This window comes from Euleptes europaea, chromosome 11, assembly GCF_029931775.1.
Source record: "Euleptes europaea isolate rEulEur1 chromosome 11, rEulEur1.hap1, whole genome shotgun sequence".
Classification (NCBI taxonomy): Eukaryota; Metazoa; Chordata; class Lepidosauria; order Squamata; family Sphaerodactylidae; genus Euleptes; species Euleptes europaea.
Genome location: NC_079322.1, coordinates 4736154 through 4757523, shown reverse-complemented (window position 1 = coordinate 4757523; position 21370 = coordinate 4736154). Strand labels below are relative to the sequence as shown.

Sequence of the window (21370 nt, the reverse complement as noted above, 5' to 3'; positions counted from 1 at the left end):
GTTCACACAGTGGCCAACCAGGTGCCTCTAGGAAGCCCACAAGCAAGACAACTGCAGCAGAATTATCCTGCCTGTGTTCCACAGCACCTAATATAATAGCCATGCTCCTCTGATCCTGGAAAGAATAGGTATGCCTCATGACAAGTATCCATTTTTACGAGTAGCCATGAATACCCCTCTCCTCCATGAACTTTCCACTCCCCTCCTAAAGCTTTCCAAGCTGCCAGCCATCACCACAGGGAGTGGTGTTCCACAATTTAACAATCGTTATGCCCGGCGTTTTCTGAGGGAAAGGTGTAATGTATGTGTGGACAAACCAATACATGCATGTACATGCTTCTTTAAACTGCTCCGTGAACTCATTTGTGAACCTTGGAAAGTTCTGTGAGTATAAAGATGCTTTAAATGTCCACGGATATGTCCATTCCAAGAAATACCCGTGCAATGTCAGTACGGTCATAATGCTTGTCACTTCCCTGAAGCTCGCTTGAGAGCGTCGGCGACTCACTCTCCAGCTAACAATACTTTCCAGAGCGAGTGTGAAGATAAAATGGGGCAGGGAGTGGGGAGAGATGTTTGCTGTCCTGCGCTCCAAATGTCATCAACAGAGAGCTTCACTTCAGATCTGTTTTAAACCAATCAGCTCTTTCTTTTTCTCTGCACTTTGGGCCAGCTAATGAAAATTGATTTAAAGCTGTGCGTGCGCTATTAGAATGTCATTGAATTTAGAAGGGCGGGAGTGAGCCACGTTAATCATTGCTGTGTCATCCTGCCAAAGTAGTGAGAAATTAATGTAAAAATTGAGCCAAAATTATACATAATCCCCATTAAAAGGAACCAGTCATGAAAACTAGATTAATTATTATTCATATCAACAAAAGAAAGGCAAATCCTTATTGTGTCCTCTTTGTCTCGATTGAACTTTTTTTGTGTTGTTTTTATTCCCAGGGTACTCCTGGTGATGCATGTGCGAGTGATACTTCTATTCAGCATTTCCGCAGGGCATGTGCACACGTCCCACTGGCTCAACACCTGCTAATGCAGGCGTGCTCCCAGATGCAGATCCACATTCACATGGCTGGATCATGTTGAAGGATGGACTGGTCCCAGTCCAAATCCAGGCTGTGGGCACGGGCAGTTTTCCTTTTCCAGATGAACCGAGATCACTGACCTCTGTCGCATCTGACGGTGTCCTTAGTCTTTACCAAAGATGGTGAGCATCTGCAAAAGGGCAACGGTCCTCTCTTTCCCTCGCAGTGTCCGGCCGTTTCACAAACCGTTCTGCAAATCCCTTCTTCCAGGCTGCGCTCACAGCCTTTCATGGGCCCTGCCTTGGGAGCTGAGGACTCGGAGGACTCTGAAGCTGAAGTGGAGGAACAGGTTGCCTCTGGGCTCTCAGTACCTCCATTGCAGCCAGTAGCATAGGAGCCTGAAACAACTCAGCAGGAACCACAGCTAGGCAGGGAGATGGAACAAGGGCAGACAGAAGCTACTCTTCCCCCAATCCCTGCAGTGGAAGCTGAGAATGGCAGCCCTCCAAGCTCACCTGAACCTGATAGGCGTATCAGGACTCGGCAGCATGTGGTTCTGCAAGGTAGAAGGAGAAGTGCTCGCTTGGAGAGGCTAAGCAGACAGAGAACTGGTGCTGAGTCGTTTCAGGATGAAGCCTAGCCTGGAAGTGCACCGACTGATAAGGGCAGTGCAGGCGTGCTTTCACTTTGCGGAAGCAACCCTGCAGTTTCTCTGTGTTCCAGCTACCGCTCATGATTAATCTCTCCGGCCGTTGACTCCTGCCTGCTTTGACGACGCTTCCGACTTCTGACCTCGGTAGACAGCATAACCTTCGTCACACCGGCCGGCCCTTGGCCTACGCCGGCACACAGCCTCTCCTCTTGCATTCTTGGATGTTTTACCAGCGAGTCCCAACTTGATGCTTCCCATGGCTATAATAATACTGGGATGCGTATGACAAATGCCTTTTATTTGTATTTAAACATGCTGCCTGTTACTTTCCTGGGATCTCCTCCTGGTTCTAGGATTTTGAAACAGACAGAGGTAGTTCTCTGGGCGGTTTTGCTGCTCACAATAATTATGATGAACTGCCTCCCTTCCCAGGTTCTGCTTCTGTAAAGACGTTCTCCCTGTATATCCCAGTGATCCAAATGGCTGTTCCCTTTTTCTCCTTTTCAACCCTGCCCAGTACTGAGGAAACGCCTCACAATCCAAAAAGCCAGATCTTTCATGAGAGGGCATCAATGATTTCCATGATGCCCATGCTGGATAAAAATGGATGACTTAAAACAATGTAAATCCGTGGCTCAGAGTGGTAAGCTGCAGTACTGCAGTCCAAAACTCTGCTCACGACCTGAGTTTGATCCCTACGGAAGTTGGTTTCAGGTATCCGGCTCAAGGTTGACTCAGCCTTCCATCCTTCCGAGGTCGGTAAAATGAGTACCCAGCTTGCTTGGGGGTAAAGGGAAGATGACTGGGGAAGGCACTGGCAAACCACCTCATAAACAAAGTCTTCCTAGGAAACGTCGGGATATGATGTAACCCCATGGGTCAGCAATGACCCAGTGCTTGCACAGGGTACTACCTTTACCTTTACTTAAATCAGAGGTTATAACTTAAACTGCATTTTAAAATATTTTCATCAGTTGCATTTAAATTACATGTCCCATAACAATAAATAACTTGGTTTAAAGTGATGTCTGGGTTTAACGCAAGTACACGTCTCCTTGTTAACACGTGGGGCAGGCCCATTTGCTGGGTGGCCTTGAGGCAGTTGTTCGATGCTATATCTGGCTCAAACGCCATGCCCAACATCTTGGCACCTGCAGAGGGGCTACGCCTTGGTAAATAAGCTACATTTGTAATGTTTGTGTTGCAGGATTTTTGCAGTTGTTAAGTGTGGAGTTTGGTGGGGGGCACATGTATACCTGAAGTTGCCTTACACTGAATCAGGCCATCAAAGTCAGTATTGTCTACTCAGACTGGCAGCGGCTCTCCAGGGTCTCAGGCAGAGGTCTTTCACATCACCTTCTGCTAGATTCTTTAATTGGAGATGCTGGGGATTGAACCTGGGACTTTCTGCATGCCAAACCAGTGTTTTACCACTGAGCCATGGCCCCTCCCCGAACTGGAGATGGTAGTGGCAGGCACAGTGGCCCGGGGACAAGGCAGCTGCAGCAAACTGATATGAGGTGACACACAGGCAGGTTCCCCCCCCCCCATTATGAGACATGCTTGAATTGTCCAAATGCAGACAATGGTCCAAATGATTAGGATCTCCCAGGTCTCCATTTCAGCAATGCAATATGTGAATTAGCCCTGACAGTTGAGAGTGACTGGATTGGACTGTTGAGAGTGACGGGAAAGCAAATAATTTGCTCTTTGCTATTTCAAGAGTTAAAGTTGATAGGCTTGTAATTTTTTATACAGGTAAACCTGTCATGATTGTGACTGAATACATGGAAAATGGATCTTTGGACACTTTCCTAAAGGTAAGAAATGTTTTAGAAAGTGGACACTTTTAGAAATGACTTTTATAAATTAGTGTTGCCAGCCCTAAAAGAATGCCCAAATACAAAAGCTAACCAAAAATTACACAAAAGAATGTGGAAACTTCCTTGCTCTTCAGAATTCTTCATCATGTTTTGGTTGTTAAGACAAAAAAAAAAAGGTGAAAGGAATGTGTTGTTTGAGTTTTGAAGCCTCATCTCATACGCATCCTGCCTGAAATGCTGCTGAGTAGGTTTGCGGATTTGGAACGGCACATCCTCGGCCTTCTGGGAAGAAAAGCCAAAACGGATGCCTCCCGCAGAAACCATAAAACTAGCCATTAGTCAAATATCTGTCTGGCACAGTTAAGAACATAAGAAAGGCCCTGCTGGATCAGACCAAGGCCCATCAAGTCCAGCAGTCTGTTCACACAGTCGCCAACAAGGTGCCTCTAGGAGGCCACTAACAAGACGACTGCATTAGCACCATCCTGCCTGTGTTCCACCGCACCCAAAATAATAGGCATGCTCCTCTGATACTAGAGAGAATAGGTATGCAGCATGACTAGTTGTGCTCACTCCCTGGCTCACGGAGAGCCACGTGCATATTTGCCATCAACCAGAAGAGCCACTCGGCTACTTTTATACCCTGTGCCTTACCACACAAAACACACTGATACCGTAATTTAATGTTAAGTATATAACCATAAATATTTAAACTACCAGAATACCTCCAAGCACGTAGGGTTGTCTCTCCCCACCGCTGTGGAACCTTAGCCAGCCTTTGCTTCTTGCTCTCTCCTCAGTATGAGGCTCTCAGGTCTGAATCATAGACTCACAGAGTTGGAAGGGGCCATCCAGGCCATCTAGTCCTGCCCCCTACTCAATGCAGGATCAGCCTAGAGCATCCCTGGCAAGTGCTTGTCCAGCCTCTGCTTAAAGACTGCCAGTGAGGGGGAGCTCACCACCTCCCTAGGGAGCTGATTCCACTGCCAAATAACTCTTACTGTAAAAAAACTTTTCCCTGATATCCAGTTGTTACCTCTCTGCCTGTAATTTAAGAACATTATTGTGATTCCTATCCTCTGCTGCCAACAGGAACAGCTCCCTGCCCTCCTCTAAGTGACCACCCTTCAAATACTGAAAGAGAGCAATCATGTCTCCCCTCAACCTCCTTTTCTCCACACTAAACATGCCTACGTCCCTCAGCCTTTCCTCGTAGGGCTTGTTCTCCAGTCCCCTGGTCATCCTCGTCACTGTCCTCTGCACCCACTCAGTTCTGTCCGCATCCTTTTTGAAGTGAGGCCTCCAGAACTGCACACAGTGCTCCAGGTGCAGCCTGACCAATGCGGTGTACAGTGCAACTATGACATCTTGCGATTTGGATGTTATGCCTCTGTTGATGCACCCCAAGATCACATTAGGTTTTTTGTCGCTGCATCACACTAGCTGGTCATATTTAACTTACGGTCCAACTGTACCCCAAAATTTGTTCACACCCACCGCTGTCGAGAAGTGAATCCCCCATCCGGTATGCATGTCCCTCATTTCTGTTACCCAGATGTAGAAGGAGATGTAAGAGGTAGGAGAGTGGGGGGGGGGAGATCTTGCTGCCAACCTTAGGCAGATCATGAGTGGGAGGGCATCTTGGCCATCTTCTGGAGGGGAGGTAGTTCAGAATTTCCTGCATTGTGCAGGGGGTTGGACTAGATGACCCTGGTGGTCCCATCCAACTCTATGATTCTATGATTCTACCTCTGTGACCACACCCCTGCGTTTTGATCCATTTTGTCACCCACCACATCCCCATGTAGGACACCCACTTTATTGACAGAGAGGTTGACCAGCGCAGCTTCTGCTTCTGGATCAAAAGTTTCCCTTAACCGCAGATCGCTTGACAGTCCCACGCTCTGTTACTTTTGCAGAAGAACGACGGGCAGTTCACTGTCATCCACCTGGTGGGAATGCTGCGAGGGATTGCATCTGGGATGAAGTACCTGTCTGACATGGGCTACGTACACAGAGATTTGGCTGCCAGAAATATCCTAATCAACAGTAACTTGGTGTGTAAAGTGTCTGACTTCGGCTTGTCCAGAGTTCTGGAAGATGATCCTGAAGCTGCCTACACAACCAGAGTAAGTTCTCAGCCAACAGCTATAATAAATAGACTGCAGAACTAGAAAATACAATCCCCTTGTAGACATTCCCCTTTTCAGTCCTCTTCATTGCTTCGTTGCCCCTCCCCCCCCCATTCTTCAATTCCATTTTTCTCACCCAGCTGCTGCCCTTCCTCGCCCTGAATTAGTCAGATCCCAACAGGAGACCACAGAAGAAATGGTGCTCCATCTGATGGATTGCAGTAAAGGAACCTGATCAGTCAGATTTTGCTATGTAGATATTTTCAGAGGGCAGAGGCCATGTTGTGTCAGACTGCAGTACTTCGTTGCGTTTCTTTCATAAGGAACTTTACTCCAGACGTAGTCGCAAGTTTAAAAGTTTTATTAAGAAAGCCAGCGAGTTCAGTAAGTCCATAGATACATAAGGCTAAAATACAGACGTGGGGAAACACCAGTATATTTATAGAGTACATACAATAAGATTGATTATGTTCAGGATATAACAGAAAAGGACGAGGTGCGGCAGAGCTGTCTTGATAATTCAGATACAAGGAAACAATACAGAAGGTAACTGCCGGTAACTACCCATTGAAAACGCATACAAGGAATTAACGCGTGAAATAGCTAGACGATCTCCAGGGCTCCCAGGCATTGTACTGCGGGACCTGGTATCATACTAGCGATTATCCCAGGCGGGTCTCCATTGTGGTGCAGATGCCGGGCGGGGGACAGAATGTAAACGGGGAAGGACGGAGCGAACTCAAACTCCATTTTGTTCTGGTGAGGAACCATCTTGTTTATCCGGGGTCGACAGAAAGCCCTAGCTGACATGTTGGTCTGCAGTAGAACAGCTAGATTTGAGTCCAGGAGCACCTCCGAGACCGACAAGATTTTCATGGTATGAGCTTTTGAGAGTCAAGGCAAAGGGAGCTTTGCCTCTTGAAAGCTTGTACCCCCAAAATCTTGTGGGTCTCCCAGGTGCTCCTGGACTCGAATCTAGCGATTTTGCTATGTGATGATCACACTGAGGGCAAGTGAGGTAAACCTAAGCAAAGAAGTAAACATTTTCTTGCTTCACTGCACGATGCACCTTTCAGAGTCCACAGTAGAACTCAAGCTGTTGACCAGTGTCTGGCCCAGCGTTTCTCTTTCCACCTGTGAATATGAAGATGGGTTGTCATGAGTTTGCCTTCTGCCTCCTCTTCTTTTATGTCCATCCTTACTGATCTGGGGGCAGGTTCAAAGCCCCCCCCCCCAACCCTCAGCATATGGCTGCCATGCCCAAGAAGCTGTTTTGAACAAAGCCCCCAGAAGTGGTGTTTCCATAGTACCCCATCAGGTGCTCTGTGCTGAAGGTTTACTTGTCTGAATTTCTCTTCCCCCCCCCCACCATTCTTGTGACCTAATTGAGATGTGAATTCTGCCCATGTCTTGGTGACAAAATTAAATGTGGACAGCTAAGCCTCAGGAGAAGAAATGAGTAGCCAACTTGCAGGCCCATCGAGAGGACATCGATACTGGAAAGGGGTTTTGTGAGCAGATTTACATCGCAAATTTCCACATCTCTTTCCTGCCTCATTCAAAACCAGAAGTGTGGTGTGTTGGATTTTTGGGGAAAATGTGGATAGCTTAAATCTGTTTTTTTCTTCATCCCAGGGAGGGAAAATCCCAATCCGATGGACAGCTCCAGAAGCCATAGCCTTCCGAAAATTCACCTCTGCCAGTGATGTCTGGAGCTATGGGATTGTGATGTGGGAAGTGGTGTCCTATGGGGAGAGACCTTACTGGGAGATGACTAATCAAGATGTAAGTAATTCAGTTCCCTTCTATCTATCTTCGGACTGAAATCCGAAGTTCTGGTCACTGGGTCTCAAAAAGGACATTGCAGAGCTGGGAAAAGTCCAGAAGAGGGCAACCAAGATGATTAAGGGTTTGGAGCACCTTCCCTAGGAGGAAAGGCTGAAGAGTCTGCAACCTTTCTGTTTAGAGAAGAGACAACTAAGGGGGGACATAATTATAAAATTATGCACAGGGTCAAGAGAGTGGACAGAGAAAACTTTTTCTCCCTCTTCCAAAATACTAAAACTTGAGGGCATCCAATTAATCCGATGGATTCAGGATGAACAAAAGGAAATAATACCTTACATAGCAAGTGATTAAAATGTGGAATTTGCTGCCAGAGGATATAGTGATGGCCACAGGCATAGGTGGCTTTAAAAGGGGATTAGTGTGAGGGTTCCCAACCTCCCTGTGCAAACTCCATAAAATCACTTGCTCAGACGGTCATGCAGAAACAAGGAACTTTATTGGAAGCTTCAGGTTAGTATAGGCCTTACAATGGCAAAGTTGCAAGTGCTAGCAGTTTCACAAAGACAGAATTATAACCCCTACAGGGAAGCAGATGTCAAAAGCATGTTATGGGAATCTACGAGATAATTGTGCATGGTACAGGAACATCAAAGACCTCGTTATTACTATCTACACACCAAGGCCATAGCTGGTGGGAGGGAGTCGGAGAGAGCAAGGGAGGAGGATGGTGGGAAGAGACATTCCAACCTGGGGCCTGCTGGACGCAGCGCCTGAACCAAAGAAAGGCAAAAGGCCTGGACTGCTTTTATGAGTCCAGGGGGGGGGGGGGAGCACACAAAGCAAAAGCTTACAGACCCTTACAATTAGACAGGTTCATGGAGGAGAGGTCTATCACTGGCTACTAGCCATGGTGACTAAAGGGAACCTCCGTTTACAGAGGCAGTCAACCTCTGAACATCAGTGCCAGGAGGCAACATCGGGGAAGGCCTCAGACTCTGTGCCCTGTTGGTGGAGCTACAGAGGAACTGGTCGGCCCCTGTGAGAGACAAGATGCTGCACTAGATAGACCATTTGGCCCTTATCCAGCAGGGCTCTTCTTATGTTCTTATCTAAATTGCGAAAAATCAGGTGCCCACTTTTGTGGAGAAGCATCCTGGGTGCTGCATGCAGTACAGCAGACTCATCCCGCTAAAAGAATTAGAAGGCTTCATGCCTTATACACACACACACACACCCCAACCTGGCCCAGCCCGCTGCTTTCGGCTTGAACGCAGCAGCTGCGTTGCAGAACCCCAGAGAATGGGTCCCACTTCCTCCTTCCAGCCCCTTTTGTTACCAGCCCTTTCATTTCACCAGCACAAACATGCTTTTCAACAAAGTGAAACAACAAAACCGAGACAGATTCGCTTGGCAGGAACATTGTTGCCCCATGAATAGGGCTTAACACAGCGTCCATCAGTATTATTTTTAAGGATGAATGGCTGTCATGGGATGAATGCTTTTTATTACTCAATTCAGGCACACTGACGGACTCGCATGGCTTAATCTTTGGAAGCCCAGCCTGTGGCTCTCCAGTAGAGTCCTCTGGGAAAGGAGGGAAGGCTGTGTGGTCTGCCGGAGAGTGTGCGAGCAGCCTGGATTCTGAATGAGTCTTAGGGGAATGTACGCACCATCTCTTAATGTGGATTAGATACTCTTTTTAGCATGCTTCAGTTACCCTTTTGCAGGGAGATTAGACACAGATAACAGCCTGGAGCACACACAATCCTTCCCACTAGCACCTTTTCTACTATTTCCTCGAAAGGGAGATGGCAGTTATAATCTTCATTTGGAACTATCCACACAGGTCTAGTTTTAGCAGTTACGTTGAATAAATTTCTGCAAAACGTGCTTCTCAAGAGCAGCCTCTGCTTTGCATTATTCCTCATGAGCAGCTCGGCCTCTGGTTATTTTGAGAAGCAAATTTATAATTGCATTTGCAAATCTCTTAAAATATAAGAACTTCAGCCACTTTAAGGGAAGTGATCTCCAGTATTATTGGGCCATGAAGAGAAAATTTGCATTCTGGGGGTTTCAGAGATGTCTGCAGCTGGATTTGAGTCCGGACCAATATGATTTTAGGGGATTTTAGAGCTTTTGAGAGCCAAAGCTCCCTTCGTCAGATACAGAGATGTCTGCAGTTTGCTTACACTGCGCCAGTTGAAAAGAAGCAGAACACAGACGGTGGAACCCACCCCATATTGTGAAGCACTTTGCCACCTGTCCTCCAAAACACACACACACACACACACCAGGGTTGCCAGGTCCCTCTTCACCTCCGGCAGGAGGTTTTTGGGGTGGAGCCTGAGGAAGACGGGGTTTGGGTTTCGGAGGGACTTCAATGCCTCCTCAAAGAGTCCAATTGCCAAAGCGGCCATTTTCTCTTGGGGAACTGATCTCTTATCGGCTGGAAATCAGTTGTAATATCAGGAGATCTCCAGCTAGTACCTGGAGGTTGGCAACTCTCCCCCTGAGGAGCACCATCAAACCATTGCCCCTCTGATGGCTTGGACTTTCAGCAGGTAGTCCTAAGTGGAAACCTCTGAAACCTTGGCGGAAAATGCTAGCTGCCGGGTCTCTCCCATGGCTGCAATAGGAGTGTAAGAATTAGTGATGATAACATATTTTGAATTGGGTGGTATGACGAGTTGGAGTGGCAGGAGAGGGCATTAAAATATTTTTGGCGGGGGGAAACCCCTCTGCCCAGTGTTCCTCTCATCACAACAGTAGTGTGTATTGATTTGGGGATTAATTGAGAACGACTGCCCACACCAACAAGCACTCCTGTGAAGGAGGCCAAAGAAAAGTTCTGTCACTGGCCTGGCAAGCCCTGGTAGTATTACGTGCTAACCACCCCTGAGATAAATCATGAAGGCGTTCCCAAGGTACCCTCTCCCTTGCCTTGGTATAACCCAGTTATGACCTTTTCCATCCTTAATGCCGAGGAGGACAGAGCGTGAACACAACGAGAGAAAGATTTATTTTCCAGTGAGGGGAAAATAAAATCTGGAGGCTCAGGACTAACTTCATACAAATGTAACCTATTAAGAGCTAGAGATAAGGAGACACAGTTTCTATATCTATATTATGTGAGAAGAGAGAGAACCCCAGTAACTGCCAGATGGGAGGTAGAAAGTTTTTGAATTCAACCTCCAGGTGGTGGCTGGAGATCTCCTGGGATTACAACTGATCTTTTGCGGGGCTGCTTCGAGCGCCTGGGTGAAAAGAGTTTTCCTTCAGTGACAAGATCTCAGAATCTGATCTGTCTTTCTGTAGGTGATTAAAGCTGTCGAAGAAGGGTATCGTCTGCCAAGTCCTATGGACTGCCCTGCTGCCCTCTACCAACTCATGCTGGATTGCTGGCAGAAGGACCGGAACAGCAGGCCCAAGTTTGACGAGATCGTCTGCATGTTGGATAAACTCATCCGGAACCCCAGCAGCCTGAAGACACTGGTGAACGCATCGAGCAGGTACACGGCCCATCCTTGGGTGGCCGTTCCTCGTGCTATGCTACCTGCTCTTTAACATTGTCAGGATTATCTGGTCTGATTAAATGCTACCTTTTTATTGTTGCCAAATAGTTTTGTTTTAGAATCATAGAATCTTAGAGTTGGAAGGGACCTCCAGGGTCATCTAATCCAACCCCATGCACAATGCAGGAAATTCACAACTACCTCCCCCACACACACACACACACTCCCAGTGACCCCTACATGCCCAGAAGATGGCCAAGATGCCCTCCCTCGCATGATCTGCCTAAGGTCACAGAATCAGCATTGCTGACAAATGGCCATCTAGCCTCTGCTTAAAAACCTCCAGGGAAGGAGAGCTTACCACCTCCCGAGGAAACCTGTTCCACTGAGAAACTGCTCTGTTAGAAAATTCTTCCAGATGTCTAGATAGAAACTCTTTTGATTTAATTTCAACCCATTGGTTCTGGTCCGACCTGGTGGCAACAGAAAACAACTCTGCGCCATCCTCTATATGTGCTGCCACCATGGCTGTGCTGACACCCATGCATGGCAGTGCCGTGTCGCTCCCCAGCACCGGCTTAAGTGGCCCAGTGCCAGTATAAATGCCTCTTTAGCCAGCGCAAGTGGCATTTACACTGGTGTCAGGGTCACGCTGCCTCCTCAGTGCTCCCCCCCCCCCCGGTTAGGATTGCACTCAAAGTCTGCTCATCAGTCTTCCATAGGTCAGATTTCCGTCTGAAGAGCAGCGCAGTTGGAGAGGACCAAGAGATTCCATTCAAATCTGTCGTACTCCAATTTCAGAATCACTTCTGATTAATTGGGGCAGAAGCCAGTTCTGGGCATTTTAACAGGACATAACGTTGGATGGTTCATTCTGTACCATTGTGTCTCTCTGCAAATCAACCTTTTACCTGACATGTAATGATTTAAAAATAATTATTACCTTGCTCTCTCTCTCTCTCTCGCTCTCTGTCTCTCTCTCTTAGAGTGTCCAGTTTATTAGGTGAACACAGCCCTCTGGGAAATGGTGTCTACAGATCTGTAGGTGACTGGCTGGAAGCCATCAAAATGGGACGGTACACAGAAATTTTTATGGAAAATGGATACAGTTCCATGGACGCTGTGGCTCAGGTTAACTTGGAGTGAGTAGTTTTCCTCATCATTTTCATTGAAATAAGGGAGAGGCCTGTTGGTTGGAAGCCAGCTTGAGAGTCAAGGTAGGGGACAATTGGAAACATTTAATTTTTGAACATTTTGTCATCTGCTTCCAAGGAAGTCCTCATTGCGTATTTCCTATATAGAAGATAACACACCCAGGAGACAGTTAAAATTGTGGTTACCACACTTGTTGATGTTATATCAGGGTTGTTGTTTTTTTGTTCTAATAAAATGGCCTTTGTGTTGTGGATATAGCAACCGTACCCCAGTTTTGGGTCCTAGGCTTAGAGTCCTTTTCATGTGACCAAGTTTCCTCAGCCTGAAGTTACAGTAATATGAGCTTATGGCATTTTTGGAGAGAATGCTCCTGTGTTGTGTCCCCAGAAAAACAAAAAGCAATCAGTGACTCTGCAAGCAAAATAGAGCCCAAACGAATTATTTTCCAAACAATTGTGGTGAATTTCAGGATAGATGAGTGGATTCCATTTCCAGTGCTGTTTAATAAATGCTGAGCCGTGGATTCGGTCAGGGTCCTTGATTGAGCATTACCGCAAGCATTGGCAGGTGTGTGTGAAATCTCCTGAAGCATAAACAAGGACCAGAAATAGAGTCCAATAAAAAATGAAGCCATTGCCAAAAACAGCTGGATCTGTTTTGCTCATGAATTCTGCTTTTCAGTTATATCAGTTTTATTGTGAAATCTCAGAACCTGTTCGACGCACAATTCTGATGCACAGTGCTGTCAACTCTCCAATTTAACAAGCGGTATGAGTGGGCGGGTGGGAGTTGGTGACTGTTAATTTCCACCTTCTTGGCCACATGATGATGTAGACCTCCTTTCGGTGGTTGAAAGGCTGAAAGAAGTGAATGCAAAAAAAATTGCATTCTAAACTCTTACAGATTTTTTTGCTCGTTTGGGATAAATTCGGTATTCTCTTTTCTATATCATGGGACGGTCACTCCCAGTCCACACAAGAGTTGGGAGAACTCTGCTATTTAAAGGCAATTCAGAAAGCAATTTGTGATTGGGATCAGGCATGCCCTGACTATTTACATGTATTCCTGTGTTCAGTTGGATCTAATCCCATGGAATACCAAGTACTTTAAACCAGTGAATGCTTGAAGTCTGCTGGCTTTTTGCATTTCTCTTAAATAACATGTACCTGTAACTTGTGTCTGTACTTAGGGTTTATTTCAACTTTTGACAAGATGCTATATTTCTCTGTGGATGACACCAACTTAGATTACTTTCAGAAACCTTGAAGTGCAACTTAAAACAGAAACAGCCCATGCCCACTGGTGCTCACAGAAACCCAAACTGTACAAAGCAAGAGATAGATTTGAGTTCAGTAGCATCTTAGAGACCAATGAGATTTTTGGGTATGAGCTTTCAAGAGTCAAAGCTCTCTTCATCAGATACAAGTAGGAATCGAGATCCCTGAGTCTTTATATCCCAGTCTGAAGGTGGGGGAGTTTTGCATAGAATGGAGTCAGGATACAAAAGTACAATGCAAAAGGTTTAGAGCCTGAAAATTAGCATATGTAGTGAAATAAGAATTCTGTGTCCCTATTGGGGATAAGGATCCCAAAGCGGTAGAATTTATGAAGGAATCAGGCTCACACATGTGCAGGAAATACAAACGCAGTCAGCACTTTATTCTATTCCTGCCGTAGCTTTCAACTCTGCAGCAGTTAAGGGCATAGCAACACCACAGACGTAAACTAGTTTTAATAGTTGTTCTTTCTGTCCAGGGACTCCTGGGAACTATAGTTCATTGGGTAGGCAGCTTGGAACCTAAAAGGGGTTCTCTGCAAATCTTGGCAAACTCCAGTTCCTAACATTCTCCAGGAGAAACTGCACTAGTAACCTGGCGAGAATATATTTATAATATAGATATATGCTAAAAATTGTTATAATGTCAGTATGGTTTGGCAAATCAAACCACTGCTTAGGGACATGCACTCCCCATTAAAAATCAGCCACATCCAGGTTATTGCCATTGATACTTACCACAAGGAGAAGTGATAGTAGGAATCCCTCTAGGAATCCAAAGCAGACCTCAAGAGTTCCCAACTCAAGGGAATGTATGTCCTGTATGTCCCCTCCACTCCCATCCACACTTCTGTTCCCAGCTCCTGTGTTTTCTTATGAACCTTTACATATGTTGTGGGTTCTCAGGCACAAATACTACAGAATATCTTGGGAATCGGTAATTTTCTACCCTAACTATGTAGTAGTGAGAACAAGAAGCCTAGGAATACAAGGGTTTGTATTCAAGGCAGAAACAGCACATGGTTTTGCTTAGGTCCAGGTTGCACATATGAAATATACATGTGAAAATGGGAAGCATGAAGCACATTAATCTTATCTAAAGGCCACTAAGAAAGAGCTTTTGGGCCTGATACAACATTGTACACGGTGCCTTCCCCGCACTGCAGGGTTGACCTGACTCTAGTTTAGCACTCTGGAGTCTAGGAAGTAAAATTAAGCAGAAGTAAAATTAAGATTTTAAATTACGATCTTCTCATTTTTTCTTTAATAATCAGTTTATTTACATTGTAAGCTGCCTTGTGTTCTGGAAGGTAGGAAGGTGGCTAATAAATGTTTTAAATAAAATAAATAAAATGTAAGAAACTTCGATAAGGATGGTGGGAGAAAGGAAACAACATACACACAACCACACACATTGGCACATATGGTTCTTTTGGGTTTGGAGATGCTCAGGAGAAAGGTGGACATATAAATATTTTAAATAAAATTGCCCCGCTACAGATGTTAAGGCTGTAGCTGGCGGTGGCAACCTGGAACTCATTCATACTTGTGTGTAATATCTAAACCATCTCTGCATTTCAAGCAGCTGTCGATCTTTACCTGTCAACAGTGGAATTTGTAAACAACTCACGTGAGTTGGACTATGAAGCCATGTTGCCTTTTTTGATTAGATGATTGGCTCTTGAGAAAAACTGTAACCAATAAATTGTCAGCAATGTCATGTCTATTCTCTTTTGGAGCATATTGGTATCACCCAAAACACACACATTTCCCTCAACTTAACACACACAATAATACAATGAAGTAGCCATTATAAATAGTTTAATTGGATGTGGCTGGTTTAGGATAGGGAGAAAGAATAAAGATGCGGAAAAGCATGAGAAACTTCACAAATTTTATTTTTGTCTTCCTGTGGAATTCTTCAGATGTTTCCCCCAAGGAGGAGGGCTTCCCAGTTTCATTGGAGATAAAATTTTGGCACAGTTCCAGGCAAGGAGTCACTCAGTTTGGAAAACTGGACCCTGGCTGCACCTGGTATATATCATTTTAACTTTTGTAAAACCTCTCACAATTTACCTCAGTTGAGGAGCTGAGCACACTGTTAGTGGAACAAGGGAAGCTCCTCATCTTTTTACGTGACTGACTCTACACTACGGCCATGAAGCAGCTTCGATATTTTCCTGAAGTCTAGGAACTGGTTAAGAGTTTGTTTTGAAGATAACATGCATACACACACAGAGAGAGAAAGAAAGAGAGAGAGAGAGAGAGAAATGGTAGGAACCAGTTAGCTTTTTCAGTCTCACTTCTGTATAATATATCCTCCATTCCTGGTGGCTTTTGTGCATGCAGGTTCTCAGCATAGCCTATTTGGATTGGATTTCCTTTTCCAGAAGCAGGATAGCTGGTTGGATCCAACCCCTTTTACAGTTAAATATATTACAAAAATTTTAGTCAGGGTATCTTAATCCTGTTCCAGAGCTGGGGTTTAGGGGCTTATTCAAAAACCGGAACTGGACATCTCAGAATAGATTCCATCCTCCATGCTGCAGAGCCGAGCAGGCTTTAAAACTGATGAAAAAGTTCTCCTGATTCCCACAATATTTTCCCATCCTGGAATTCCAGCCTGCTTTTAAGCCACAGGTTGGGATGGGACCATTCTGAGAGATGGAGAGAACAGTCTCTGTAAGAATCAACTCTGGGTTTCTGCCATGTAGTAGAAAGATGAGCGAGCAAGTATTAAATAGATTCCCCCAAGCCAAGGTTTTTAAATGTGCCCGATGGTTTTGGGTGGCTCTGAATATGAGTGCCTAATTCAAGACTCTTCCAGTTCGAGATTCTGTTTCTTGCTATTTAGAAATCAGAGCCTTTGAAGGGGTCTTGAACTGTTCACTCAAAATCTGGATCACCTGAAACAATTTGAAAACCTTGGCGATTTCCCTTCGTTCCATCAGAATCCTGCCTGCCAACACGACACCACTCAAATGTGCATCCTCAATCATGCTGCTTTTAAAAAGGTAACAACAAACGTTGACTCCTGTGGCCGAGTCCTGTGCTCTGTTCGGCCCACAGCAGCCGAGACCCCTCCCATCCATGTCTTCCACCATTCATTTTGCCACATAGTTCTAATTCTAGCCAAGGAGATGGATACCCTTTCCCCCTGTCCATTCTTTCATCTGGAGTATCAGACTGCTACCACGGGCGAGAGAGAGAGAGAACACCTCTTTTCTAAGCTTCTGGACAATCTCTGGTGGCTTTTGAGTGTCTTTGGAGTCCTTCCCTTATCCAACAAGGATAACTTTGCCAGAACGACTGTCAAGGATAGCTAGCTCATAAGACCGGCCTCTTTAGTCATATTCCGAGCAGGACTTTAATGGCTCACAGCAAAAGGAGGACTTCTTCACATCTCCCTTTTGAACGAGGCGTGCACGCAGAATCTCAGGACACTTTGTGGCTTGTCACTCAGTGGATGGCTCTGAATATTTGTAAAAAAAAATATGTGTGTCTGTTGTGTTACGTTGTAATTGTTTTTTTTTCCTTTTAAAATAAATGTTAATTTATAAAAAAAAACAAAAAAACCCACCATCCCTTACTCAATGGTGGGAGAGAATCAAGAGTTCACCAACTCTTGTTTTTTGTTTTGTTATTTTATTCCTCGCTTCTCCTTCTGTGAAACAGTAGTTATTTCCTAAAGAACACCAGGGCTAGCCTGATTCTGGGAAGGGGGTGCATGGCCAAGAGCAGATGAACATACATTTTATGCAAACATCCCTGGAAACTGCGGCGTCTCTGGTGGTAAGACTGACCTTCGCTCCACAAGCCGGCTGGGTGATTTCATGGGGGGAAAAACCCTGTCAGGGAAAGACAGCAGCAGCTCAGAAAAGAGCTTATTGCCTTCCTGAGAATCTCAGCTTTCCTCAGTTTAAGAAACAAAACATCTTTCTGGCCCTAATGGTTGCAAGTATGTGCTTGAAAATAAGGAGAGGGTACCTGCAGAAATCTCAGAAACCAGGGCAGATGCCAAGTAAGGGGTGATGGCAGAAAGCACCTTCAGGTGGCAGCCAATTTATGGCCACCCCTCACGGGGTTTTAAAGGCAAGAGGCATTCAGAGGTGGTTTCCCACTGCCTGCCTCTGCGTAGCGACCCTGGACTTCCTTGGTGGTCTCCTAAGCAAATAACAACCAGGGCCAACCTCGCTTAGCTTCCAAGATCTGACGGGACTGGGCTAGCCTGGGCCATCCAGGTCAGGACAGTAAGGCCTAGGTTTCCCCCAAAGAGCAGGTCCAACAGTAAACCTCTGTCGGGGCTCTAGTGCTTCAGGCTGCAGGCGGGGCTGCTATTACTGAATACCCCTCCATTTGAAAAGGTAAAATCAGCATGTCAGAGAGAAGAGCTCTTGTCAGTTTGCCATCTTTTAAAATCCTATGGGCCCCTCTGCTATCTGCTGCTTTTAAGAACCAGGCCTAAAGTTTCCAGAGAGTTGGGCTGCAGTGCGTCATGTGGGTCCTGGCGCCTCCCTAAAGCTAACAAAACCCTAGGAGTCAAACCTGCAGAATCAGGTATGTAAAATAAGAGAAATTAGTCATGTTAGTCCCGCTCTCCTAATACCAGAACGCGGGGTCATCTGTTGAAGCTGGAGGGTGACAGATTCAAAACTGATAAAAGGAAGTCTTTGTTCACACAGCACATTGTTAAATTGTGGAACTCCCTGCCCCAGGATGTGGTGATGGCTGCCAACTTGGAAGGCTTTCAGAGGGGAGTGGACATATTCATGGAAGACAGGGGTATCCCTGGCTACTAGTAAAAATGGATGCTAGTCATGATGCATCCTTATTCTCTCCAGGATCAGAGGAGCATGCCTGTTACATTGGGTGCTGTGGAACACAGGCAGGATGGTGCTGCTGCAGTCGTCTTCTTGGGGGGCTTCCAGGAGGCACCTGGTTGGCCACTGTGTGAACAGACTGCTGGACTTGATGGGCCTGGGTCTGATCCAGCAGGGCTTTTCTTATGTTCTTATGTTCACATTTACTGAGTGGGCCTAAAGGACGTCAATAGCATCGCTGCTCAAGTCTGGTATTAGCTAGCTTGGGTTGTAAACGGTGATGTTTTTCATGGCATGGAGGTCAATAACATCACTTGGTACATAACATCCCACCCAGCTTCTTAAAGGGGCAGGGCATTTTTACTCTCCAGGCTGTTGGCCAATGGCCCGTTGGGCCTGATTCGAACTTGATGCTAGCAAGGCACAGGTGCTCCCCTGTAAGACTTTGCACTCCTGGAAGCTGGGCTGTTACCTGTGCAGAGCAGCTGTTCTCACCCTTGTAGCTACTTTGCAGGGAGAGCATCCCAACTGAACCAGAACACCAGGCCAGTTCAAAATCTCACCAGTCTTTGCCTTGTCAGCACCCTGTTTGGTTCAGGCCTCGGCTGAGCAAGTTCCACAATCAGGTGGAGGAAGGAGAGGAGAGGTTACCGGGCACACAGAAATTAGATGTTGCAGTAAATGTCCAGCCAGCACAGTCACGAAACTGCTGCAGGGCTTCCCTGACCCCCTCTGGCTCTGGGCTGATCTCTGAAATGCTATTTCTGGACCTGAGGCAGGGATGACAGAACCCAACCGGCAGATTTGTCAGTGCTGGAAAAAAAAACCCATCCCAGAAGGCCGACAGCGTGGCTTGGCTGTGGAGGTCCAAGTCTGAGACGAGAGGGCTTGGCTGCGATCTGAAGGTCCACCACCCTTAGGGTTGCCAACCTCCAGGTAGTAGCTGGAGATCTCCTGCTATTACCACTGATCTCCAGCTGATAGAAATCAGTTCACCTGGAGAAAATGTCCGCTTTGGCAATTGGACTCTATGGTATTGAAGTCCCCTCCCCAAACCCCGCCCTCCTCAGGCTCTGCCCCAAAAAACCTCCTGTCAGTGGCGAAGAGGGACCTGGCAACCCTAACAACACACCATACTTTATAACACAAGCCATTTCCAGCAGCAGCAGTAGGCTTGCTAACTTCCAGGTGGCGGCTGGAGATCTGCTATTACAACTGATCGCCAGGCGACAGATAACAGTTCACCTGGCCGCTTTGGCCATTGGACTCTATGGCATTGAAGTCCTGCCCCTCTCCAAACCCTGCCCTCCTTAGGTTCCACCGCCAAAATATCCAGGTACTTCCCTGCCTGGAGCTGGCAACCCTAAGCAGCAGCCAGGTTTTTATGCTGTTCCTTCTTTATGGAGCTCAATCGAAGCCAGATGGGCTTTTGGGCAGCAGTGTTTCGGACTGGCCGTTGAAGAGGCACTTGCCTGGGCAGGTTTTTTTTAAAATGTTGCTTTGGCAGCAGCTGCCATCACAGCACAAGGATCTTCAGTGTGTGACTGAAGGTAAGCTGGGGCAGCATATTGTGGCAGCGCCCACCACACTTTGTCAGACTTCCGAAGGTGCCTGCAGGCTCAAAAAGGTTGGGCACCTCTGAACTAAACAATATAGAGGGCTTCTTTCATGGGGAAGCATTCAGGCAAGAGCCCCCCCGTTTTCAGCCCAAGAAGAAGGTTTGTTATTTGATGCTGCTTGCAAAGAAGACCTTGCTGTCTTTGGTCTGTTGGGGGTGGTGGGAGATTTTCACTTCCAGCAATGCTGACAATGATTGTGAAGGACTTTAAAGGAGTTGACTGGAACGAAATTGAATTTTTGGGTTTGTTTGGCCAAAAAAACGGTCGCTTGAGTGCAGCCATCTTCTTGATAAGTCGACCTTGTGGAACCAACGTGTGCTTTCTTCACGCAGGGATTTGAGGCGGCTCGGAATCACACTTGTTGGGCACCAGAGGAAGATAATGAACAGCCTTCAAGAAATTAAGGTCCAGTTGGTGAATGGGATGGTTCCCTTGTAACTCACGCCCTTGTTTTTAGTGCCACTTCTTCAGGTGATCAGCTCTGCACTTTGTAAACTTAGCCCTGAAATTTATTTTATAGAAGAGCGAGAGAGAATGAGAGAGAGAGAGAGAGAGAAATTCAGCGATTTCTGTAAGGCATTGGAAAAACATTGGCCTCGGTCACGTAATTTATAGTCAGTGTTAGAACCTACCTTGGAGTGACTTCATTCCCTGTGCATGAAAAGCAGACGGGAATCTGTTTTATGTGAGGTTAACCATTCTCTTCTTCACCGACAACAACGAAGCCTTCCTAAGTACCTTGACTGGAGAGGAATACAATGTGTGTGTGTGCAAGTGCCGGTACATATACACACACACCTTTTATAAAATCTGAAAATGGCCACCTGTATTAATACTTCCAAGGACTTACTTGAATGGAAATATCTTTCAAGCCATTTGTGGGCTTAGCGAAAGCTGCCGTTTACTAAAGTTTACTCTTGAGTCTTTTGCGTCAGTGGAAGAATACCGATGAGCAATATTAAGACTGTTTCTTGACAGAGATGTCTTGTTTTGTAAATTGTAAAGAATGCTGTTACTCGGCACTGAAGCTCTCAAGACTGGTGTACAAACATTTCTTGATGTTCAATGCAATACAGGGTGTGTGTTTTTTCTTCCCCTATCTTAATACTTTTTTAACAATTGGGAGACTCACATGTTTAATATTATGTATATAATGTATAATTTACTAGACAGCTAGATACAGGATACTTTCCTTTTCATGCTACCTGTCTGCATATGCATTTTGCAGCTATTTCATCACAACCAGAGCTGCGTGCATTCCACAACAGCACAGAACTGGTTAATGGGTGCCGATTTCCAGTCCCTGAGAACCTCCACTTCCGTATAGAGAGAAGAACCCCACAACTTCCTGGCACTTTCAGTTGTGGAGATAAGCTTGAAAGTGTGTAGGTAACTGCAGGTGAAATCTTAGGAGTGAGAGGGGTTGCTGCCTATGATTCCCAGTGGCTGGGATTGGAGTCCTGTCCCTCCACAGCTCCGTTCTCCTCCCCCAAGTGGATGCTGTTATGCAAACGGACCTCCTTTATACCAGCTGCAGAATTAGACTTTGTGTAGCACAGAAT

General features: G+C 46.0%; 1 protein-coding gene across 2 annotated transcripts in view; it reads left to right on the top strand.

Annotated features, from left to right (window-relative positions):
• The window catches only part of EPHA5 (EPH receptor A5), a 168075-nt gene extending 147740 nt beyond the window's left edge, over positions 1-20335 (top strand). For both annotated transcript variants that reach the window (XM_056857022.1, XM_056857021.1), the window contains exons 10-15: positions 3442-3503; positions 5426-5635; positions 7274-7423; positions 10742-10935; positions 11925-12080; positions 20141-20335. In XM_056857022.1, the coding sequence (XP_056713000.1) occupies positions 3442-3503; positions 5426-5635; positions 7274-7423; positions 10742-10935; positions 11925-12080; positions 20141-20246 (878 nt within the window). In that variant the 3' untranslated portion in view covers positions 20247-20335. The remainder of the gene's footprint in view (positions 1-3441; positions 3504-5425; positions 5636-7273; positions 7424-10741; positions 10936-11924; positions 12081-20140) is intronic.
• Positions 20336-21370: the final 1035 nt, after the last annotated feature.